The 25571-nt window shown below is 42.4% G+C and overlaps 1 protein-coding gene across 2 annotated transcripts; it reads right to left on the reverse strand.

The window, feature by feature from the left end:
- Positions 1-30: 30 nt before the first annotated feature.
- Positions 31-25322, reverse strand: LOC121547306 (myoferlin). 2 transcript variants are annotated; one of them, XM_041858500.2, is made up of 53 exons: positions 25001-25322; positions 24557-24612; positions 24230-24321; positions 20886-20994; positions 20110-20203; positions 19579-19745; positions 19357-19485; positions 19153-19215; positions 18997-19047; positions 18827-18857; positions 18239-18354; positions 17854-17980; positions 17498-17601; positions 17336-17404; positions 17200-17243; positions 16585-16667; positions 16307-16345; positions 15428-15552; positions 15195-15308; positions 14765-14942; positions 14545-14669; positions 14227-14336; positions 13891-14083; positions 13367-13654; positions 13112-13275; positions 12651-12765; positions 12457-12559; positions 12162-12301; positions 11899-12069; positions 11664-11757; positions 11503-11580; positions 11205-11386; positions 10930-11088; positions 10725-10826; positions 10432-10593; positions 10124-10286; positions 9934-10007; positions 8941-8952; positions 8747-8845; positions 8487-8618; positions 8137-8292; positions 5276-5367; positions 5010-5180; positions 4610-4758; positions 4329-4468; positions 4143-4231; positions 3963-4058; positions 1644-1785; positions 1434-1533; positions 1121-1314; positions 827-936; positions 560-707; positions 31-435 (listed from the first exon to the last, which is right to left on the reverse strand). In XM_041858500.2, the coding sequence occupies exons 1-53, from the start codon at positions 25089-25091 to the stop codon at positions 397-399; spliced, it is 6174 nt and encodes a 2057-aa protein (XP_041714434.2). In that variant the 5' UTR covers positions 25092-25322; the 3' UTR covers positions 31-396. The 2 variants fall into 2 exon arrangements, with proteins under 2 accessions (XP_041714434.2, XP_041714435.2); XM_041858501.2 differs by lacking the exon at positions 16307-16345.
- Positions 25323-25571: the final 249 nt, after the last annotated feature.

Consider the following 25571-nt stretch of genomic DNA (forward strand, 5'->3'; position numbering starts at 1 on the left):
ATACCAAAGACCAACAATGCAATTTGCGTACTGATGATAATTTATTATGACCTTTAAACAAAACATTTTTGTAAGATTTGTGTTCTCCAAACAATACATAACAGATTTAAACAGTCAGTGTGTACATAATCACAAAAATATTCATTACAAAGCACAGAACATCCATTAAAAAGAGTGAGAAAGTGCATAACGTTCAAGGAATTCTGATTAACTTCTGAAAAGAGAACATATGGCAGAAGTTGGTTTGAACAATATACCAATTGTGCATTCTGTGGACAAAGTGTTTTTTAATACATTTGAAATATTACACAAATACAGTTTAGAATACATAAAAATAGTAATTATCTTTTTGGTTGAAAATACATTGGAAGACTGGTCTCTGCTCCTCTGGAGTTTTCAATTGAATGGCTTCACAATTTTCATTGAAATGTAGTTCTGGAATGAGAGGAAAATAGCAATTAGGCAAGCATTAATAACATCAAAATGTTTGTTATTTCCTTAACGGAATTTTATTTAACACAATCTGATTGACCATCCATCCCCTCCTGCCTGTTCTTACCGGTAAAGAGTACAACAGGATTCCGATGAAGAGCAGCACTAGAATCAGTAGGATTAGTCCAATGAACATCCACTTGAATCTGTGCCACACAATGAACTTCATGGTCTTACAGGGGTTCGTGAACCAGAAGAAGGATGTGTCCGGACGGCTGTTGATGTTGGAAGAGAGGAGGAAACAGAGTTTAATATGTTATATATAGTATTGGAGGTTAACATTTCTGATAGGCCTATAAAAGGGTGAATATACACAGAACAGTAGAAATCTTACTTAGGGAAGTCAAGCTTTGGGTTCATGTTGGGTTCATCCCTGCCCTTCCCAGCAGGCTTCTCATCCACCTCTTTCTCAGCCACAATTTCAAGAGTCATCTCGACCTTCCCCTACACATAAGATGTTAATTCAGATTTATTCCACACAATGTTTCACATATGCCTCTGTGATTTGCAACGTAGTAAATCTACTTCAGAGACACTAAACATGGTTTAATAAAAGATCAAACCAGGTTGATTTATAGTCCCTTAGTTTTGTAATTGTTAAAATCGATGACCTCTTAGCTGTACTCACACCAAGGACTTTCGTCCCATCCTGTTCAGTGACACAGGGCCACCAGCCTCTGACAGACTGCTGAGCGAACAGCGATTTGGCCCCGTCTGATTTGTGTGGCCCTGCATCCAACATCACCTCCATCATACCCAGACTGCACTTCTCTGGAGTCTTGGCCGGAGCGTTTAGGTTACGCAGATCCAACTCTACTGTGCCTGTATATTGACCAGAACAACATCACAGAACTATGTGTTAACAGCGAAATTGATCAGCTGAAGCAACATCATCAAGAAAGTATTGTACGTTAATTCATAGTGCTAGAGAGGTGTCTCACCCAGGTAATCATCCAATGAGAACTTGTCATTATCCCAAATTTGAACAATCAACTTGGGGGGTATCCTGAACTCTGTTTTGTCTAGACTCCAGAAGTGCTCCTGTTTAAGATAATAAGCAAGACGGGCAAAATTGGTGCCAATGAAATGTTCCTCCATTTCATCTTACTACACTATTCCGTTTGTAATATTTTTGTCAAGACTCAACACACCTTCTTGGAGACCAGACATAGCTGTTCAGCGGGCAGGTATTCAAAGCCGAAGATGAACCTCCAGTTGAAGCTGCCATCTCCATCCAGAGACCTGTAGTGGACATCAGTCTTCTGCTTGTCCTCCTCCATACCTGGCATCCAGCTGGAAAGACAAACTGACTGGTTAAATAATATAGTTTGTAATGTGTTTGAACAAACCACAAGTGTGTTATATGTATGGCTGCCATGGTAATAGCTAGATCCTAATATATTTTCAATAGATAACATTTCTTAAAACATTATTCAACACTGAACTCTATCCTCCTGATTCCTGCTTACAAGCAAAAACTCAAAACAGGCCGTACCAGTGACGTGCTCAATATGGAAGTGGTCCGATGAAGCAGATGCTAAACTACAGCACTGTTTCGCTAGCACAGACTGAAATATGTTCCGGAATTCATCCGATAATATTGAGAAGTTTACCACAGTCACTGGCTTCATTAATAAGTGCATCGATGACATCATACCTACCGTGACCGTGCGTATATTTCCCAACCAGAAAACATTGGTTACAGGCAACATCCGCACTGAGCTGAAGGCTACAGCTGCCGCTTTCAAGGAGCGGGACACTAATCCGGACACTTATAAGAAATCCAGCTACGAACTCCGACGAGCCATCAAACAGGCAAAGCGTCAATACAGGACTAAGATCGAATCCTACTACTCTGGCTCTGACACTGGTCAGATGTGGCAGGGCTCGAAAACTATCACAGATTACAAAGGGAAACCCAGCCGCGAGCTGCCCAGTGACGCATGCCTAACAAACAAGCTAAATGCCTTCTATGCTCACTTCGAGGCAAGCAACACTGAACCATGCATGAGAGCACCAGTTGTTCTGGACGACTGTGTGATCTCGCACTTCGTAGCCGATGTGAGTAAGACCTTTAAACAGCTTAACATTCACAAGGCCACGGGGCAAGACGGATTACCAGGATGCATACTGACCAGCTGGCAAGTGTCTTCACTGACATTTCCAACCTCTCCCTGACCCAGTCTGTAATACCTACATGTTACAAGCAGACCACCATGGTCCCTGTGCCCAAGAACGTCAAGGTAACTGGTCTAAATGACTATCGCCCCGAAGCACTCACATCTGTAGCCATGACATGCTTTGAAAGGCTGGTCATGGCTCACATCAACAACATCATCCCAGAAACCCTGGACCCACTCCAATTCGCATACTGCCCCAACAGATCCACAGATGACGCAATCTCTATTGCACTCCACACTGCCCTCTCCCATCTGGATACACCTATGTGAGAATGCTGTTCATTTACTACAGCTCAGCATTCAACACCACAGTGCCCTCCAAGCTCATCACTAAGCTCAGGACCCTGGGACTGAACATCTCCCTCTGCAACTAGATCCTGGACTTCCTGACGGACCTCCCCCAGGTGGTGAGAGTAGGCAACAACACATCTGCCACGTTGACCCTCAACACGGGGGCCCCCCTCAGGGGTGCGTGCTTAGTCCCCTCCTGTACTCCCTGTTCACCCACGACTGCGTGGCAGCGCACGACTCAAACACCATCATTAGGTTTGCTGACGACACGACCGTGTTGGCCTGATCACCAATGACGATGAGCCAGCCTATAGGGAGGAGATCAGTGACCTGGCATTGTGGTGCCAGGACAACAACCTTTCCCTCAACGTGAGCAATACAAAAGGAGCTGATCGAGGACTACAGGAAACTGAGGCCCGAGCACACCCCCCTATTCACATCGACAGGGCTGTAGTGGAGTGGGTCGAGAGCTTCAAGTTCCTCGGTGTCCACATCACTAAGGAATTAACATGGTCCACACTCACCAACACAGTTGTGAAGAAGGCACGACAACGCCTCTTCCCCTTCAGGAGGCTGAAAAGATTTGGCATGGACCCTCAGATCCTCAAAAAGTTATACAGCTGCATTATTGAGAGTATCTTGACAGGCTGCATCACAGCTTGGTATGGCAACTGCTTGGCATTCGACCGCAAGGCACTACAGAGGGTAGTGTGTACGGCCCAGTACATCACTGGGGCCGAGCTCCCTGCCATCCAGGACCTCTATACCAGGTGGTGTCAGAGGAAGGGCCTAGAAATTGTCCGCGTTCAGCCACCCAAGTCACCTCAATTACCTCGTACCCCTGCACATCGACTCTGTACTGGTACCCCGGGTATATAGCCAAGGTATCGTTACTCATTGTGCATTTATTGTGTTATTATTTTTCTATAATTTCTCTCTCTGCATTTTTGGTCAGTAAGTATTTCACTGTTAGTCTAGATTTGATTGATTGATTGATACCCTTTGACATAGACATCACTCATGTGCTCCCCAGTGATGCTGGTTTCATCCAGAATGACATCAGCGGTGTTCCAAACAACAGCTCGAAGGAAATACCTAAATGGATACATGGTATTAATTAATAGACGGTTATAGACAAGATTATTTTCAAATACCAAATTGAGAAACGATTCTCCTTACTTTTTGGCCTTGCGTGGTGCAATGTCAAAGGGTGGTCCGGGAAGGCCCATGCTTTTGGGGAAAACATCCACCCACATTTGAAGGCGTCCCTACACAGTGAGTAAAAATACAGTTAATCTCAGATACATGGAAGCATAGGAAGGTAGAAATATTGAAGATAAAGAGGAAGACAACATGACCAGTGACCTGAGAGAGTTGGGGCTGGAAGCTGCTGAACAGTGTCCTGGTCTCCACATGCTCCGGCACCAGTCCCTGAGTTCTGAGCACATGCAGAGGGAGCCGTTCGTTGGCAGGGCCCAAGTGCTGGTGGATCTTGTTGTTGGCCTCTAAATGTAGATGGTAAAAGTTGCCTCATGTCACATAAAAAGGCACTATTCATGTCACACAAAACATAATCTTGTCCTCAGGTCCCTAAAATGAATGTTAAATGTTTTGAAAATGCCATAAAAAACCTGGTTATGAATTACCAAATTGAGCCAGGGTGTACTGTTTCCCATTGAATGACAGTGTGTTGCCGTTGTCTTCTGTCCTGGGTGGAGGGACGCCTTTGAGGCGGGCCAGGTTCTGAAGGATCTGAGAGGGCTTCAGCTGGTCGCGCCATTGGTTGATTCCAGAGCTGATAAAGGGAGATCAACACAACCAATCAGTCCTCCATAATGACTGGCAGAACACCTTTGCCTTTTGCCAGGCCATCATTGTAAATAAGAATTTGTTCTTATGAATTTGTTAAATATGATATATCTGGATCTACACAACAGATGGCATGGGACAATCACTCAACTCCACACCAAATTCGAGGTCTGAAAAACTTACTTTTTTGTAGTGAACTATCACATTAAGATTTACAGTAGGAAAAAGTATCCTCACATGCAGTATGTCTGAGGTAGGCCACAGTAGGAGCCGAAGCGTGACAAGAAACGGTTCTCCAGGTCAATCACAGTCTCTCCCACTTTCTCATCGCGACTCAGCAGATCATAGTCATACACAGAGATCTTCAGGTCTTTGTCTTGAGGCAGGAAACATGTCATCTCAAACATTCTGCAAAAAGGGAGATGTAGTATAAGTGTAATGTACAATATTATCCATAACAAGATCTTGAGGGTAAGTAAACTTAAACGAATGTGTGATTTCACCTTCCAAACACAGGGTTGGTGGTATTTGGTAAGTAGTTATCTCGGTCCTCAATTGACTTCTTCCCCAGGGCAATCTTTATATAAGGATCACACTGTAAAGGAAAGGCAAATTGAGAAAACAAACATGTTACCATGTTGCAACATTAAAAGAGATTCAAGGTAGTAAGCGTAAGATTGAAGAGGGCAGCAACACGCAATTGACAATGCGAGGGCTTAGAATTCTAAGATTATATCTGTATTTTGGGAAAAACAGTTATGGAGATAACCTTGTTATGTACAATGTTCACGACCTACAGTGCCATCAGAAAGTATTCACACCCCTTGACCTTTTCCACATTTTGTTGTGTTACTGCCTGAATGGTGTCTCTGGCCTACACACAATACCCCATAATGTCAAAATGGTATGCTTTTAGACATTTTTTACAAATGAATAAAAAATGAAAAGCTAAAATGTCTTGAGTCAGTAAGTTTTCAACCCCTTTGTTATGGCAAGCCTAAATAAGTTAAGGAGTAAATACTTGCTTAATTAACAAGTCACAAGTTGCATGGACTCACTGTGTGCAATAATAACTATATACACATATACAGTACCAGTAAAAAGTTTGGACACACCTACTCATTCAAGGGTTTTTCTTTATTTTTACTATTTTCTACATTGTACAATAGCAGTGAAGACATCAACACTATGAAATAACACATATCATGTAGTAACCAAAACAGTGTTAAACAAATCAAAATATATTTTATATTTGAGATTCTTCAAAGTAGCCACCCTTTGCCTTGACGACAGCTTTGCACACTCTTGGCAGTCTCTCAACCAGCTTCATGAGTAATGCTTTTCCAACAGTCTTGAAGGAGTTCCCACATATGCTGAGCACTTGTTGACTGCTTTTCCTTCACTCTGCGGTCCGACTCATCCCAAACTATCTCAATTGGGTTGAGGTCGGGTGATTGTGGAGGCCAGGTCATCTGATGCAGCACTCCATCACTCTCCTTCTTGGTAAAATAGCCCTTACACAGCCTGGGAGGTGTGTTTTGGGTCATTGTCCTGTTGAATAACAAATGATAGTCCAACTAAGCACAAACCAGATGGGATGGCATATCGCTGCAGAATGCTGTGGTAGCCATGCTGGTTAATTGTGCCTTGAATTGTAAATAAATCACTGATAGGGTCACCAGCAAAGCACCCCCACACCATAACACCTCCTCCTTCATGCTTCACGGTGGGTACTACAAATGCGGAGAAGTTCTTGAAACTGTCCGTATTGACTGACCTTCATGTCTTAAAGTAATGATGGACTGTCGTTTCTCTTTGCTTATTTGAGCTGTTCTTGCCATAATATGGACTATCTTCTGTATACCAACCCCTACCTTGTCACAACACAACTGATTGGCTCAAACGTATTAAGGAAAGAAATTCTACAAATAAACTTTTAAGAAAGCACAGCTGTTAATTGAAATGCATTCCAGGTGACTCCCTCATGAAGCTGGTTGAGAGAATTTTGGTTACTAGATGATTCCATGTGTTATTTCATAGTTTTGATGTCTTCACCGCTATTGTACAATGTAGAAAATAGTAAAAATAAAGAAAAACCCTTGAATGAGTAGGTGTGTCCAAACTTTTGACTGGTACTGTACCCACACACAATTATCTGTAAGGTCCCTCAGTCGAGCAGTGAATTTCAAATACAGATTTAACCACAAAGACCAGGGAGGTTTTCCAATGCCTCGCAAAGAAGGGCACCTATTGGTGGATGGGTAAAAAAAGCAGACATTTAATATCCCTTTGAGCATGGTGAAGTTATGAATTACACTTTGGATGGTGTATCAATACACCCAGTCAATACAAAGATAGACGTCCTTCCTAACTCAGTTGCCGGAGAGGATGGAAACCACACAGGGATTTCATAATGAGGCCAATGGTGACATTAAAACAGTTACAGAGTTTAATGGCTGTGATAGGAGAAAACTGAGGGTGGATCAACAACATTGTAGTTACTCCAAGATACCAACCAAAAATGACTTTGAAAAGAAGGAAGCCTGTACAGAATTTATTTTTCTCCAGAACATGCATCCTGTTTGCAATAAAGTAAAACTTTAAATGTGGCAAATAAATTAACTTTATGTCTTGAATACAAAGCGTTATGTTTGGAGCAAATCCAATAAAAACACTCACTGAGTACCACTCTTCATATTTTCAAGCATGGTGGTGGTTGCATCTTGTTATGGGTATGCTTGTCATCGACAAGGACTAGGGAGTTTTTTTATTAAATAAAAAGAAGCAGAATAGCGCACATGCAAAATCCTAGAGGAAAACCTGGTTCAGTCTGCTTTCCAACAGACACTGGGAGATGAATTCACCTTTCAGCAGGACAATCACCTAAAACACAAGGCCAAATATACACGAGTTGCTTACCAAGAGAACGCTCTTAGAGACTTACCCAGAAAAACTGACAGCTGTAATCGCTGCCAAAGGGAATTATAACATGTATTTCCTCAGGGGTGTGAATACTTATGCAAATGAGATATTTCAGAATTTCATTTTCAATAAACTTGCATTTCTAAAAACATGTTTTCACTTTGTCATTAAGGGGTATTGTGTGTAGATGGGTGAGAATTATTATAATTTTGTATCCATTTTGAATTCAGGCTGTAACAACAAAATGTGGAATAAGTCAAGGGGTATGAATACTTTCGAAATACCCCAATTCATGTTGTAAAGTTAAAAGGAATATGAGATGAAAATTGCTCACACCATTCAAAGTCAAACCAATGAGGGTTTAGAACTTTAAAGCCAATTATCTCAGAATCATGTTTTTGCAGATAGAACCTCATAATTCCAAAGTCACATCAGGACTCACCTGGCCATTGTTATCCTTGGGCTGCAGGTCGATGCCTCTGACCACATAGATCCTGACCAGGCACTCCTGAGGCCCGCTTTCAGGCAGCTCACGGAACTGGCGAGGAGGAAGAGCAACACCCGGGTCGTCTGATAGAGGGTACACCTTAAAAGAGCCCTGAAAACATAGTCAGCCATCACTGACAGGTAGCAATGCATCAACTCTACCACTAGAACGCAGCAGTAGCCTGATTTATGACTGATGCGTTCCATCTATTTGTATAACTGAGCCAATGTGGCATTTTATGTATGTGTATGAGACAAGTATGTGTAGGGATTTTGTGAAACAATGGTGATAAACTGCTGTTCCACCTTGAATTCTCCAACAACAGATGGATCATCATCATCCCCATCTTCATTCTTGCCTCTTTGCAGTTTGAAGGTGCTGCAGAAATCGGTGAGTTGTTTGAATTCAGGAATATCTTCCAGTTCGTTATCATATACCTGAAAAAAGAGATTATATCAAAAATTATATTTGAGTCTAGGAAGAAAACTAAATTCCAACTAATCAGTGCAGCTACTTCAGATGTATGCAGGCCAGGTGTATTCTGTGTGAGATGTCAAGACTTCACCTTCAAAGTGTCATATCCTTTCTCAAGGTAAGGACGGCACTTCTCCTGATCTCCAATGGAAGCGTAGAATTTACTCCACCAATCAACTGTCTCCTTCTCCTAATGTGAAATAGCGAAGATAGTATCAAATTCAAGTCTGTACATCAGTGTGATTCTTGTGATAGAGAGCTGTGCATAAAGTTTACATTTCTTACCTTCTCTGCATGCTTTTAAGAAAGGAGAATGGGATGAAAGGAAACATAAGTAAACAAGGTGTCAAGTCAATATCAGAGACAAACTAAGTAATTAGAATGCCAGCTAGTGAATCTTTGAATCAGTGTCACATGAATCATGTGAATCTGTGTCACATGCATGATCATTCTGGTAGATGTTATAAGATCTGCTGTGGAGTGAAGGAAAACAGCGTATTTATTTGATACAATGATTATACAATTCGATTAAATGATCCCCAATTGTGATCCATGTCACGATTGAGCATTTATTGAATGCACTGTCAATGCATAAGCTAAGATTGTCTAGAAGGTTGATCATTGATTACAATAGAACTGGTATACATTTGCAGTTCTGTCATTTTAAATCATTTTAAAGGCTTACAATTATAATACACAATTTAAGATGTTCTCCTGATCAGTAATATCCATTGGAATATAGGAATGAGTAAGCAAGATGTGAGAAAGCAAAGTCAAAAGAATCGTTTCAATAATGGTTTCTTTTTTCTTTTTTTGTTCTGAATAGGGAAATACAGAGATGTTTCTAATTAATTAAACTCAAACTTTAAGAACAGGTTGAAAGTTTGATTAGATTATATTTCATTTCATTTACTTCTTTGGATTAATCACATATTTTGACTGCTCATACTCACTCCTTCCGCAGCTATCATTTCATCTCTCTATATAAACATGGATCACAGGAGAGATTTGAGATGGGCACCCTCAACCCTGCAGTGTCATTGTCCAGCCTATAGAGTTAAACTATAGATGACCATACATACAAGATGAGAAGTAGGTGGCGGCCATTTTGTTGACTGCTGCTGATATACCGTACAAACTGCACGTCAATGTATCAACGTGAAATTTGGACTATTTTATTAGATAGAATAGATCTTAAAAACTCTCATAAGAGAGTGTAATGTCCAACAAAATATGGTGAATTTAAGAGGGATTTCCCATTCAAATGCCAGAGTATACCTGAGCTTCAAGTAGAGGCCTCCTGTCTTCCATGTCAATTCTGATGTCCCGAGGAGAAGCAGCCATCAGAGCCACTAACAAAGACAAGGAGAGACAATTTCTTATGTATATCTCATATTTGTTGGGAAATTATTTCAATCTCACCATAGGGTGGTCTTAAGTAAGTGTGTCAGATAGAGACAATAGTTACCTTTGGATGACATGGATGACTTTTGGATGATGTAGGGGTCACAGCGGAACTCCTCCAGAGTGTCTATGGTACACTGTCCAACCACTGGCTTCCTGCCAAATGGCCTGTGGTCGATCACCTTCAGCACGATGGGAGGGGTGTACATCTCCTCTTTGGGAAGGAGCTGAGGATAAAGATGTAACAACTTTGACATCAACCCCTGAGTGAGGGAATGAGAGGATGCCTACATGTGTAGCCCATTAGCACTGTCAACATTTTACAACAGAAAAACACACATGCCTGTGAGATCCCAAGCAAGCAGCTCTTACCACTTTGAGGAAGAGGACGGATCCAGGAAAGTTGGGGCTCTTCTTCATGTTCTTGATGACAGCAGACTGAACCATCTCTCCTCCACACTCCACCACCAGGCTAGGGGAGGACACAGTGGCCAACTGGTAGGTCTTCATGTTGCGCAACCCCCAGGCCAGAATCTGGAACACACACACACACACACACACACGCGCGCTGGGTAACAAAATACATACAGTGGGAAGTGGGAAATTGCAGGTAAACTTGCCATTTCTGTGGGATGTTATGACATTACTGAAGTATTGTAGTTTACCTCAATGGCCATGAGTTGCACCACAGGCCGTATCCCCTGAGGCACCATGTACAGATTCTCCGCCCTCTTGGGAGGGACCAGAGGGAGGTCCGTCCCGATACCCTGGAGACAGAGAGGAAGAGCGTTTACACGATATACATTACCTCTTTCCTATAGGCCTACCCCACTAACCAATACTGCTACACATCCTCTTCTGGTACTGCACCTTATCCTTCAGGATGAGCTCAGCAGCCACCAGCACCTCCCCAGCCTGTTCACCCTTGTGTGTGATGGGGGACCACAGCAATTTTGGAGTCTGGTCCATGCCTGGGTTCAGTTTCACCAGGGGGACACACACGCTCCGACCCAGCAGCTCATGTTTCCCCTGGGGCAGAGAGCAACATGTTAACCAACTACAGCCAGGATGACAATCACAGTTAATAGGGCACTGTATTGATAACTCTTAACCGGAGTGACTGAAGGGACTTTGATCACACCCACCACTTGGTCATTGTCATAGAACTCCAGCACCACATCAGGGGGATAGTGGCCAATGTTCTGGGGGTCCCCGTAGATCTCCATGTCATGGAAGATCAGGGTCTGGTCCCACGTGGGGTTCAGAGTAGCCTTCATGGTCTCTGTGGTTTTACTCATGTGCAGGAAGGACACCTGGGCATACGGATCTAGGATGAGATAAAAACATGTTGTGTGTTAGATAATACGTCCACATTTTCATAATATCTCACGTGTCAACTTTCACCAAATCAAAAGATGATTTTTGACAAGGAGATGTGCAGACCCGAGAAGCTGCCTTTGTCCATGGCAACAAGGTTCCTGGCCTGGTAAACATAGATGCGGAGGTGGTAGACGTGTGACCCTGCAGAAAGAAAACCAAGGTTAAGGCCAGTATCACAGACAGAGAGAAATCCATGCAAACTATGTAAAAACTAAAGCACTCACTGTCAAATGAACAGGAAACAGTGGGAGTATTGGCAACAAAGAGCTTGGATGCATCAACCTTATCATCTTTCCTTTTCTCATCTGTATCAACCCCCTGCAAAGACAATCAAGAATCCCTCAGAATGAATCAACAGGGATGGACAACTGTTGGACAAGACATTGTCTTCATGCCAGGGAGGAGAGAAAACCAACAGAAGCTGCAGCCCCTGAGGACCAGAGTTGTCCAGTTGCTCACCAGCGCCCCCTCCAGTTTGAATATAGCGGATGCCCCTAGGCGGTCGGCGGGGGCCATCTTCCTCCTCCAGCGTCTGCGTCGGATTGTGTCGGCGGAACGCTCCTTCCTGTGGAACTTCCAGCCAATCAGAGAGGAGAACTCCCAGCCCTCCGGGTCTCCTTGGTCTCGCTTCTGAAAAGGGGGGTAAAAATATATTAGACACCCACAACATTTGATTATGATCTCTCAAGACAAACAGTTTCCTATTGGCACAGTGCACTGACCTCAGTGGTTGTACCAGCAGCTGATGTTCTCTTCCTGGGCCTGATCACTCTCCTCCGTCGGTGGACGTGGTACATCTTCTCTGCTGGCACCCAAGACTTGGGTTTGTCATCTGGAGGGATGGTGATTCCATACTCCCAGCCTGCATTCAGATAAACTCATTATAAATTCATTCACAATGCTTGAAAATACTACAAGTCATTCCTACAGTAGTAGACACATTAGAAATCCCAATTTCAAGTCAAGTCCTCCACTGCAAGGTCAAGCAGTGTTGTAGAGATCAGTGTGAAAGCAGACCTTTCTCGTCCACAGCCCTGTTGTCATCCACGGTCCACTCAGCCTCCCAGCTCCAGCCTGCAGGACACTCTATCTCCCCTGGGTTCTGGGTCTTCTCCCCATTCTGCAAACACAACCAACAACACCTCAGCAACCTGAACACCGGTGTGTGTTTTTGTGTGTGTGTGTGTGTGCGCGCGCGTGTGTTCCCTAACCACGTCAGTGTAGGGCTCGGCAGCAGGCTTCCACTCTCCCCCAGGGAAGCGAGTCTCGTTCTGGAAGACTTCATCCATGAACTCAGTGTGTCCCGCATCTGCCTCTGTCAACAGACTTGTACATAAACACAGAAAAATGTATTATTACACAGATCTAGACCTACTTAAAAAGACCTGGTACAACAACACGCCTCACTAACGGGTGGTTGATGTAATAAGAAAAATGCAAACCAAAGAACTGGCAGCATGTTCATTAGGCACCAAAGAGAAGAAAAGAGACAGAAACAGGGAGGGACTACCTAGACTTGTCCAATACGAAAAAAATATTGTATTGTCTGTTTCAAAACATTTCACAATGGTGTGCCCGGTCTGATGAACATGACTCTGATTTCCTTTGATTGTGATAAAGAGGGCAGATTCCTGAAATTTCACCACTGTAAAAAAACAAACATGCGTCTTACCCCTTCTCTGGGTCAATGAACCATTCTCCCTCCCACTCCCAGCCTCGCGGGGGCATGAAGTACTCCCGTTTCAGCTTCAGTTTGCCAGTCATGTCAGAATACTTGTAGCGTAAACCCAGACCCGTAGTTCCCCACTTTCCCAGCATGCAGGCCTGATTCTCATACTGCCAAAGGGGAAAAACACTTTATACAACACTCTTCTCCATTTCTATTAAGTTCAACAATCAAAAGTGAGTCATTTTCATAGAACCATACCAATTCAGCAAACACACTGAATGTCCCCTCAGAGAAAGTGTTGAACTTCTTCTCGTGTGCAGACAGGCCCAGCCACATGTTGACTCTGATCTGGACTGGAACCTTCAGACCCTTGTTTTTATCCATTGGGTACTGCATGAGGATAGTCCTGGTCCTGCCGCAGAACTGTCCACAGGCCTGTTCGCTGTAGGTGGAGTAGAGGAGCTGGTGGGCTGGGATGCGGCTGTACGCCACTCTCTTCTCCCCCCTCAGCATCCAGATGATCACGTCAGGCATGCTGTTCTGGGGCTGGAGGGACACATGTACACACAATGTCAATTACTGTACATCCCCAGTTTTAATACAACCCTACATAACTGTATCACTACCTTCAAAAGGTAATTTAGAGGGCATTGTACATGGAAAATACTTAAGTGAAAAGAGGCTATAGCCACAATTTTCAGCCATTATAATCTCTGATTATTGATAGCAGTTTACCAAAAGTATATATCATGCCCAGACAAACAGCTTGACCTCTGACCTACCTCCTCAGCGAGCTGCTTCAGTTTGTCCAGCCAGCCCTCGATGTCCCCCAGGGTGTCTTTGATCTCAGTGGCCTCGTCTCTCATGCGCTTGGCCCCCTCCATGATGGTCTGCAGGGCGCTGTCACGCAACTTCTTGATCTGGATGTCCAGGGCAGTCAGGTTGGATTGGCCCTCCAGGTCTGGAACTTTGAAACTGGTATGATGGGGATTGGGTTAGATACAAATACTGGGTTAAGAGTTATCATTGCTGTCTTTGAGCTAGATCAGCATGGTGTTATTCTTTGAAACAGATTATGCCAGTGTTTAACTAAATCCATTAAACAAGGAAGCATTTACCTGTCGAGATCATCGATCACCTGACTGACCAGCCTCAGCCAGATCTCTGCCAGACGGTTGTCAGAGGCTTTAGCCAAGATGGCCGTCTTCATTGCAGTGATGTTAGATTGCTGAAAGGAGCAATAGACTAAAATGTTACATTGTATTCATACATTCTATGAATAATATTAATAAAGTGTATACATTTTAGAATACTATTTACATTTTAGTCATTTAGCAGACGCGCTTATCCAGATCAACTTATAGTGGTGTGCATACATTTTCATACTATGAATAAATCTGCCATGGCAAAAAACAACATTTAACACATTATCTTACCAGGCGTTCAGATATGTACAGAATGATGTTGACTGCATCCAAACGGTGACTGATGTCCTCCCAGAATGATGTGATGACAACCACTGGCTTGGTGTCAGCCCAGGGCAGGTAATAGTAGTGGTTACCTGTTTAAAATAAACGAATTAGTCCAATTCCCATACTCTTGTAGAGGTACCAATAACCAGATGAGTTTAATTTCTATGGTGGCTTAGGCCTTTACCATCGAACACAGCACAGCTGTACTGGGTAGTGGAGGCCAGCGGTTTACAGGTGGTGTCCAGTTTGTTGCCATAGTTGCCGATGCTGACCTCAAACTGGATTGGTTCGCCAGGCTCCTGGAGCATGCTGGCACTGTGGAACACGGCACACAGACAGTACTTCCTCCTACGCTGGTATTTCTGATCAGAAGATAAAACTTGTTTGGTTTAGATGAAAAAAATATTCATTGATTTACATTTCAAATAACTATTATTCAAAGATGTAGCATGTATTTTGTTTATTTGGCCATATACACCAAAACAGGACATACCTGCAGGAGAAAAGTGTAAGGTAAAATTGATCAAGAGCCAATGGGAGGTAGGTTACAGTGTCCCAATTTGTAAGTCGCTCTGGATAAGAGTGTCTGCTAAATGACAAAAATGTAAATGTACCTGGGCCACCAAGATGTCATCACTAGGGATCACATCCACAGTCTTGTCAGCTTTGCCTTCCAGTTTAGTTGAGAGCTCAACCAGGATTCTTCCTCGATAGGCCACCCCTTCACCCTGTCAAAAAGAAAAGTATAGATCATTTGAATGTCAACATTAGTTTATAAAGTCCAAATGTAGAGAACTGTCAACATCTCCAAGCTTAGAGATGTATTAATTTCCCTTGCAGGACCTACCTTGCCATAGTTGAGCTCTTCGTAAGGGTCAGGAAGCCCAGTGAACTCTCTGGGACTCCCATACAGGTTGACATAGCAAGGCCCAAAGGCTGGAAGGAAACCCACCTCAGACTCCCCAGTCTTCCCTGTAGAGGAAATAGCAGTTTTTTTTTTTACTAATGTGTCTAAATGATGAGCTGCACAGAGCTGTGGAGTTAGTTCTGCATGTCAGAAGCTGATGTCTTGGATGGGGAATGGTTAGCACAGCGGTAGCAAATCTACAAAAACTACAGTTAGGGTATCTGCCCGGGCAAACTCACAGGGGTCATATGCGGTCAAATGCAACACATGAGCTTGCTCTCCATCTTTGGCAAAAAAAAAAGGAGAGCAGGCAACTCTGTGACAGCACAAACAAAGCATGCAAATGATATTAAAATCACAAAATTCCATAACTGAATATGAAGGGTTAGACGGGAAGGTTAGGGGAAGAAAGATGGTTTGCTGTAACCTTTTGAGTACCAAGGAAGGAGAACTTTGAAATGATATGTGTTCACGTCACTCAAATATCATGCTATTGTACTCAAAGGGCTACAGAAATGAATGGACCGGGCACAAATCATGGCAGTCACACATTCGCAAAGTAACTCCAGTGCAGTAATCATTGTCTGGGGTCAAATTCTGTGTCAAATTGGATCCATTCTCATTTCTTTTAACTCCATTCTAAATTCTTTGAAACGTCATGCTGGGCTACAATCTGAAGAATTTACTAATGTGATGTATACAGTACTGCAAATTGCAGTATCCTTGACATGACTTGTTAGTGGTACTGGGCCAAAATAAGAGATTTATGCACTGGATGATACTTTAATAATTCATCACACATCTATGAATCTATTGAACCTTCAAGTGATGGAGAGAACCCATATCCCGCATGTTCGTCTATACCAAGGGAAAAGAAAATGCATGTTCTGTATATTAGACAGTGACAATGGAGTATAGAGATGAATAGTGTAGATCTATTCATTTAACAACCAAAGTGAGTGGACATATTGTAATTAGGCAACACCATTATACTAGAAGCTACAATGAAAATGGCATAGAAATCATATACTTGAGCTACAGATAGTGAAAGAGAGAAATAGTGTGGTGTAGTGTAATAGACCTCAATCGAACCATACCTTCAATTTCGCCACCAGAGGATGCTATTTTGGCCAGATTCAAGTACGTGGTGCCAATTGAGTCATTCCGAGTCAAGCGATCCCTGCATAAGAAGTGTAATATCACAACATTAAATGATCTACCAACAACGTGAACTTCACTTTCATCCCATTTAGGAGACACACTGTTTTCCTAACCTTTGACTTGCCCTGATTTCCCACTAGCAACAGACTAAGGTTACAGTGGTGTTTCCCTGCCAACAGGATCCCAGCCTGGAACAGGGAGTGGCTGTTGAAATGTGACTTATAGTATTGCCGAGTTCCTCCCAGGCCAAATAACTGACTGACCACACTCTGGATACAGGCAGGGAGCAGAGAACGCACTAGGGAGGCACTCTAAGGGGGCTGACTATACACTATGTACATAACGGTTTTCCTGAGGTATTTTTGACCCATGTGACCAGGAAAAATTACTGGCCCTATTTGTGTAAAAACTGAGGACCTTAGAAAGTATGCATCTGAATACTGTTATAAAACAGTGAGGTGGGACAAAACTGCCAGAGCTCAAATGAAATGATTTAAATGGATACATATGTCCACCATTAGTGTTCAGCAGAGGACCTACTGTTGACTTACCAATCAAAGATGGTCAGTTTGATTTGTTCACACATTGAAGGGAACTGCAGAAAGATTTTTGTAAGATCATCGTTTTGAATCACAATTTTCCAAAGCAGAAATCCAGTGTACAAGTGCGTTTATTTTAATTTTTTACCTTGACCTGAAGATTCAGCATTTGGTTCCATTCTGGGTTGGCATTCTTCTCAATGACTTGGGTGCACAGCTACAACAAACATTCACATATCAACTTCACTGCACAACCATAATAAACAAAACCTCCCCTTGATTTGAGTTGTGTGGAGAGGAATGTGAATACCTTTTTGCCAGCGAAACGAGCCTCTACAAAAGGATCCACTAGATTCTTCCTGTTCCCATCCCCTCCAAACATATTCTTCACTGACTGGGCAAAGGTATCATCCACTATGAAATAAACACACTGGTTAAGTTAGTTTTAGAAGCAAGTAAATACATCAATCTGAATCTTACATCGTTTCAAGAGATACAGATTTAGACACTTTTCTAAATGAATAGCTAGCGCAGATGCACACCTATCTTCAGCATAGAGAGCAAGCACTTAAAAGTTAGGCTGAAGAACCTTAAAGCATAACAAGTCAATCACAACATCAGCAGCAGAACATGATAGCTACAACATTAGATATAGGAGTGGCGTACTCTGGGGAATGTCCTCGGCCCGGAACACTTTGAGCGACAGGGTGACCAATCGCAGAGTGACCCCTGCTGGCATCAGCAGGTTACTCTCTATGTCATCCTGGTCATCGGTAACGTCCCTCTTCTCTACCTGCAGAAGCCACAAACACACACTGGTGTCACACTTTGCTATGATAGGGACAGACGTTATTTTCATGCAAATCTGACAGGGGGTCGGGGGGCGTATGGGGTCTTCCTGGGGCATATACATCTATATTATATATTTATTTTTAATTGCAGTGGAGGCCACGATTTAGCAGCGGCGCATCAATGCATATATGGGAAACACTGAGGAACTGCGAGAGGTAAACCCAAACTAAAGGCTGTATTACTGAACGTATTACTGTACCGGTGGTTCGTCTCCCGTCCCAACTATGAACATGCTGACTTTGAGGTATCCCCTGGCCCCCGAGCTGCAGTCATCAGGGTCATTCAGAAGGAGCCACTTCCTCATTATGGTGTGAGCTGTGAGACAGACAGAGACACACAGGCACAACATTTACCTTCATAGACGAGTTGTCATCATGAAAGTTATGCGCACGCATCAATGTGGCCGGAAGGTGTGCGTTTTTATGATTCTGAAAAGTCAGATAGCTAGCAACAATGACAAGAAGCTGCCATGTGGGGAATCGTAGGTGGCTTGTTTCATCTTGTTATTGATACCATGTCTTGTTTTGAGGTGTTTTGACTGATGTCATGTCTATACTAATATGGCTCAAATCCGTTTGCTAGCTAACCAAGAACTGTAACGATGTATTTGAGAGACAAGTGCTCATATTGCAAATGTATTTATGTTTTTAGTAAACATTGAGACTAAATACAGTTTACATGTTAACAGTCTAAGCCAAGTCAGTGCTAAACAACCAACCCGTCTATTGAGCAAATGTAAATCAGACACAGTGTTTGCAAATACAGAGAGTCACCTCCACAAACCTACCTGGTCCATCATAGATAAAGCCGACATCAACCTGTGGGAAGCAAAGAAAGATGGGAAATACCTCAGACTGATAAAATACATAAATCGAGTAATGGAATGTAAAGTTGGACTCTTTCATGTCATTAATCCTTGAATGTTTTAATAAGAGGTGGAAGGAAAGGGAGGAGTACCTTGAACTCCCCCATGAGACTGTCAGCTCTCAGACAGAAGGAGTCGTATACCTACAGAAGGAGAGTACGGTTTATTAGAGCGAGAATGAAATTCAATACATAGTATCTGAATGTTAATCAGTTAGTGCCAAATTACTAACATCGAGTTCAACTTACCCGAATGCTGATATATTGATCAAATAGGTCTAATGGTAACATGTTGACATTGTAAAAGAACATCTGTAAAGAGAAATTAATCTGGGTGGTTTAATGAGAAAGGCAAAGCCACATAAAACTTCAGGACAAACGTCCTGCAGTCATTTCTCAATTTGATAAGCACACATGGACTTACTCAAGTTAAATCAATATGCCTGCCTTTACCTCATCAAAGAAGGGATTGTTTCCCCTCTTTATCCTTGTTCTGTGAGTCTGTCCACAAACATTCACCTTCACAACAGGTTTGATGTTATTCCCAGGGAGCTGTCGCGCCTCTATGATCCTGACACGGATCTGAAGGTAAGAGATGAGAATGAGAACAGGGTTGTTAAGCAGTATGACAATTGTGTTTAGATATAATGTTAGAACCGCTTTGGGAGAATTCACCTGAAAGTCCTGGGGTTTATTGGCCAGGGGACGGTTCCGTTTCCTGGTACTCCTGACCAGTCTTTGGTTAGAGTTCCCAGGCTGACCAGGGGAGGGGACTCCCCCTGCACAGCCACTCTGTCCTCCATCAATAAAGTCCTCATCCTTCTCTTCACCTCCACCTTCTACTGCAGACACACACAGCACAACCTCAACCAGTCACCAGATATTAAGGTACATTCAACTGCCCAAAGATTAGTTGTTGCTGAAGTAACAGCTAATACAAGAATCCAAATAAACTCATAGGCCTTTCATAATCCTGCCACTGTCAATGGGACTTCATGGTTGACAGCTAAACAAAGCAAAAATGCTAATTGCTCCCTGATGTTTCTTTCTTATTTTGATGATTAAGACAAGCATACCAGACAGCTCTTTTTTACAATCAAAGTCTTTTTGGCAATCAAAGTATTCGTCCACTGGGCTGAGCAAACAAAAGTCCTCCATGATCGCAACGACAAACGCTACTGTGGCACTACAGACCACATGACGTACCAGAATCCCCTGCTGTATCTCCTTCCTGTGGGTCATTTGGCTTTGGAGCGGCATTGGCTGGAGGGTCATAGCGAATCAAAAGGCTCACCGTGGCCTGGAAGGTGAATAATTGGTGGAATCAATATCAATCATCTCATCAAAACATGCTGATATCAAAATTCAGAATGGAAAATTGCACAAGATTGTTTATGCTCATGTGGTTATTGTAGTTATGCTATTAACTGTAGAATTACAATTGGATAATAGGGATCACAGGGAAAACAGGTGTTTCAATTTTAGCTGATTGCATGATTGTTTTTCCCATATCCTTGGTAGCTGGTGAGTAGCTGCACTCTCCATTATTAACTAGTGAGGGGATTGTATTAATATGGCCCAGGCGCTTGGGTAGGCGTAGTTTGCACCGGGTGAAAAGTGATTGCATTCGTTTTGGAACCGGGCTGCCTCCGGGGCATGAGCTGGCTGCCCCGTTCTGGCCGCCGGCGAAGTCTGCTCAAAACAAAAGTGACATAGGTTAAGCACGTGGAGTAATGAGTGATTGCTTTTGATAAAAACACTATCTGCCTTCCCAATTGAAACTAATTAGAACATATTTTATGAAAAAGAGATGTTGTATGTTTCTGAACTGCCTTGTTGACAACATAACCAAGCGGCGCAGATTGCTGTTCGATTTGAGCAGGGCACGCCTCCCTCACCGGCTACGCCCGGTCACATGACGGGCCATAGACCGGTGCACCCAGGGCCAGTTTAATAGAATCCCCTCAGTAAAAAAAACTTACCCCAATAGCCTGCCCCTTTTCATTGACAAGAGCCACATCTTTATATGGAGAGGATTTGACTTGACCAGTTGCAAGGTCTTTCAGTGAGATTTTTGCAGAGCCTAGAAACCTACAAAACAAAGGCAAACTTCAGATTTGGCTAGCTGTAAAAACAAATACAGCTTTCATACTATACAAAGGTGAGGGTTGAAATTACTTTTAATAATGTATAGTTCAATCTTTGATTAACAATACAGGTGCATGTAAGAAATGAAAATACTGCAGCAATATCCTTATCAGTAGAGTTCTTGAGCACTGTGATCTGTTCTTCTTCGATGGCGTTTGGCATCCAATATTAATGGTGCATTACCGCCACCAACTGGACGGGGTATTCAACAAGAAAATAAAAATCCATTGTGGCAAAGGGGGAAAAATGACATCACACAAAATACAAAAATAGACTCGTCAACAAACAAAACCCATCCCACTTATTCAATCACAGTCCATTCCAAAATACATCCCTACACAGGCTAAGGGGCCTGTGAGGGCGGAACATTCACCGACAGGATTTCTTGCAAGGCCTCGGCTGTGAAATCACGAAGACCCAAGAAACGTTAAGCTGCATTCACAATGATTCCAATTTTCTCTGAATGATTCTCCACTTGTGATGTACAGTTTATGAACTTTGCAATAAATAATACAAAGTCCACCTTTTTAACATGTAACATTTCACGATCCCTGGGTTGATGAGAAACCTTCACTGGTGGTGGTGGCTCTACTACCACTCGTTCCTTCCACTCTTCTCACCACCTCCAGATAGGAGACACGCTGAACACCCCTTACTCTTGCCACCTCGGTCTCCATCACCCTAACAGGGCGCTCCAGGAATTTGGACGCATGTTCGCCTCCGCAATTGCAGCATTTCACTTCATCTTGCATACGACTCTTCCTTTCTGCACACACTTGACACATTACCAAATATTTTGCATTTATGACACTTAAGGGGCTTGTGCACAAAAGCTCTTGCAGGGTATCTCATGAATCCTAACTGTATATGAGATGGGAGAGACTCTTCATCAAAGAACAGTAGTATGGAGAAAGTGAATTTATTTTCTCCATCCACCATACGGATCAGTCGACGTGCACCAACCACTCCATCGATGTCTTCAGTTATATCATCTGCCTTTACTTCTTGCGCCACCCCAGAAATCACCCCATTGATATTCCACATCTATATCTTTTTGAGGCTTAAAACACGCTTCTTCTTCTCCGCAGACACACAACAAATCAATATAAGACCACTTCTTGTGACTCTCACCAACTCTACACTTTCCTCCAACACATTCCAGATTTTCCTCAATATGTTAAACGGATTTCCCAGGTATCATTGATCCAACACCCTCACTCTGACAAAAAAACGAATCTAGGGGTTTCCACCACAACTTTCCTTTTCTCGATTCACTTCTTCTTCGTCACTGTAACCCACTCATTTTCACTCTCTGTGCTATTATCTTCACCCGACTCACTAGCAGTTTCAAACAAAACCTCAGTTTACGCCATCTTCTCATATATTACTTGCTAGCTTTCACTGTGATCTGTGGGAATGAGTGGGTACTTTTGTGTGCTAAGTGATGACACCATGATAAAAGGCACAGGGGAGGCCTCCTCCCAGAGTTAACAAACCCACCCAGTTAAACCCATCCACAAAGGACAGGATTCTGGAGAGCAAAACTTACCAGGATATTACTTGCTGTACTACATCACCTATGTATGAACAAATTGTTACAACCCTTCCAAGGATTTGCACCTGTACCCTCCAATCATGATGAATGTTTTTACAGACAGGATACTATTACAAATCCAGGTGGCTATTGTTAATAATGTAATTGATATTTTTACACTTTGCAATTGATCTTTACTGGTCACTCTGCTCATGGGGAATATTACATTTCCTAGGCAGTGTTCAGATTGATCACTTCTACTTCTATCTAGGAGGCTGAAACTTGAATTCTCTGGAGAGTGATAATCTTCTGGAATGCAGGATAATAAACCTGAGGATGTTGTTTTTTTGGGTCATTTGAGGAATTCCTGCCCAAATCTAATAAGTCAAGAATCACAAGCTTAAACTTTTCTCTCCCAAGTTGCTAGGGTTACAAAGTACCATAACAGACCCTGGAAAACTATGTGAGAGAGGAGTCCCTGTACGCCCCCACATGTGTCAGATTAGGCTAACTCAATGGAAAGCTTTACTCACATCACATGGCCTGCACTGACGCATGCATATAACTGACAAAACTGGAAAATCATACATCTGATTTCAAATGTTACATACACAGGATTCACAGACATTATCATTTTACTGAATTAATCTCACTAAAACATAGACATTCTGTATGTGTTGTCTTCATAACATACAACGCTTTCATGATTTGAATTGGCAAAACCGTGGAAACTTTTTCTGTAGTTATGTCTCCAGATTGTTACCATATGTCTTTTCCTCTGTCTTTTCCTCTGTGAATGGAAAATACTAGACAGACACCACAACATTTTAACTTTGGTCTATACTTAGTGGCCTGAACTCTCCCGACTTTTTCGTCCTAACTGAATACAATCTTCCCCTATCAGCAAGTGCCATACAGCTCATCCCAACAGAACAAATAGGGATTCATTCATTGTTGCCTAAGACGGATCACCTCTCCCACTCACTGCATGGAAGTCTGAGCATGGCAAGTAGGATGTGGGAGCTACATGTTGCGCCAACAATGAGGTCTCCTGAAAGAGTGGCTACGCTAACTTACTTTTCCATGAACATTATCCCTAGAATGCATTGTAGTACTCTCAGTAGATATTGGGAATTGAATTGTATGCCATGCTACAAGCCCTGATCTGTTTCTGTCATTATGTAGCTCTGTCGAACTGTTTCGAGACTGCAGTTGACCCTTTCCCTTTGGGGGTTAATTTGCAGGAGGTTGGTTTAATCTACAGTATACCTTCAGTAATATTGAACTGATTAAGAGATCTTGTAGTAGTCGTAGAAGTCCTGTAGACGTCCTACCACCACTTGTAATCACATTGCAGACTAGGTAGCTCTCTGCAACTTCATTTAGAGGATGTCTCTGCTCTGTTTTATTGAGGTGGAGCAAGCTGGGTTTCTCCCTCTCCCAAATCCCCCTATTAGTGCAGGGGCGTATTTATTACACCTATTCTGTTGCAAAACATTTCTTAAATGGAAGCAAACGGAACAGTGAGGGTCTTACCTGAATTTGTCCAATAGAAACTCTTGTTTTAGTTGCAAAACTGAATGTTTGGACTAATGATTACACCCCTGGTGTGTTGAGGATGAGTTGTATGTGTGCGCCACTTACTTATCTTTCCCAATAGTTTCGTAGTCTTTCACAATCACATCAATGTAAGATGAGGAATCAAGCGCAGAGCCCTTCAAATCAAACTCAAGGACCTGTAATCAAACATGACATGTATTACTTATCAATCAGGGGCACTGCCACTGCCAAGGTGTTTGAGGTACACACAAATGATATTATTAAGCCTATTAGAGAGCAGGCAATGACAATATTATACAGAAGCCTACAATAGTACTATCAGGGTTGTAGCTATTTTGAGCATATCTAGTCTTGCTTTGGCAATACAACTTTCCCAAAGACAAATACTCTGTTTGAACAGAAAGTACTTACTTCATTCCAAACTGGGTTTACTTCACTGTCAACTGATTTGGTTTTCTTCTTTTCATCTGAAAATAACGTTTTTTTTTGTTTCACTTATTTCAGTCACATTTTACAGTTGCTAAGAAAGTATTAAATTCTTAACAACTTTTACTGGGTAAAATAATGCCAATGCAGTCAATATAACTCAGGTAATATTGAATTGATACATTCATCAGTTTAGGTCCAATGAAACGTTTTTGCCTACTATAAAGGAGTACATCCTGATTTAACCAATCAATAGGTTACACTATTATCATTCTGCATCTCACAACCTTTGTTCTTTCTCAATTAATGCAAAAAAAGAAAACGTTATGACATTCCTATTTGTAATGAGATGGAGTAGCCCATAAGAGTTGTGGATCAAGATACAGAAAGATAATCTCTGGGACATAAAAAGTAAGTGCACTTCCTTACCTTTAAAAATAATAGATGTTACGGGATCCGGAGTACTTCCAAGTTTAGTTTTTGGTATACCTTTAGCAGATTCTACCACAACCCGCAACATGATGATACTCACTTATAGGAATCTGTATTGTTCTGGAATTACTTTAAAAACCGAATCGCGCGCAGCATCATCACCACCCCATCACTAAAGCTAACAGCACCAATTTGTACCCGTGTTTAATTTAGGAAAATAAAAAGGGTGGGTCAAAGAGGAAGAGGCTAAGCGAGAGGTTTTACTCTCGCCAAAATAAGCCCAATGTGTTTTATGGGCTTTTTGGACCTTAAGCTTGTCGCCTGCCTTCCTGCTTTTGGGGCAACGACTCCCATTGTTAGGGCGGAGACATGAGCATCTCGTCATTATACAGATCTCTGGGTGGGTGAGGATTTTTTGGGAATGGCAGTGTGCTGCCATCCTGTGTAAAGTGTTGACAGAGAACAGAGGAGGAAAAGATTGGCTCAGTGAAATAAGTAGGAAAATACTGTAAAAAAGGTGATAGTACTTGCATTGCGCTGTTAAAGGAGGATCTTAATGTATAGATAG

Source organism: Coregonus clupeaformis, chromosome 31, assembly GCF_020615455.1.
Source record: "Coregonus clupeaformis isolate EN_2021a chromosome 31, ASM2061545v1, whole genome shotgun sequence".
NCBI lineage: Eukaryota > Metazoa > Chordata > Actinopteri > Salmoniformes > Salmonidae > Coregonus > Coregonus clupeaformis.

What these genes read in the sequence shown, in the direction of transcription:
- LOC121547306 (XM_041858500.2), bottom strand. Translation starts at nt 25,091, where the DNA reads ATGTTGCGGGTTGTGGTAGAATCTGCTAAAGGTATACCAAAAACTAAA. An exon ending in TAAACCCAGTTTGGAATGAA is followed by an intron (nt 24,322 to 24,556) that starts GTAAGTACTTTC and finishes GTTTGATTACAG; the next exon opens with GTCCTTGAGTTTGATTTGAA. An exon ending in CAGCTGTGCTGTGTTCGATG is followed by an intron (nt 14,670 to 14,764) that starts GTAAAGGCCTAA and finishes TATTTTAAACAG; the next exon opens with GTAACCACTACTATTACCTG.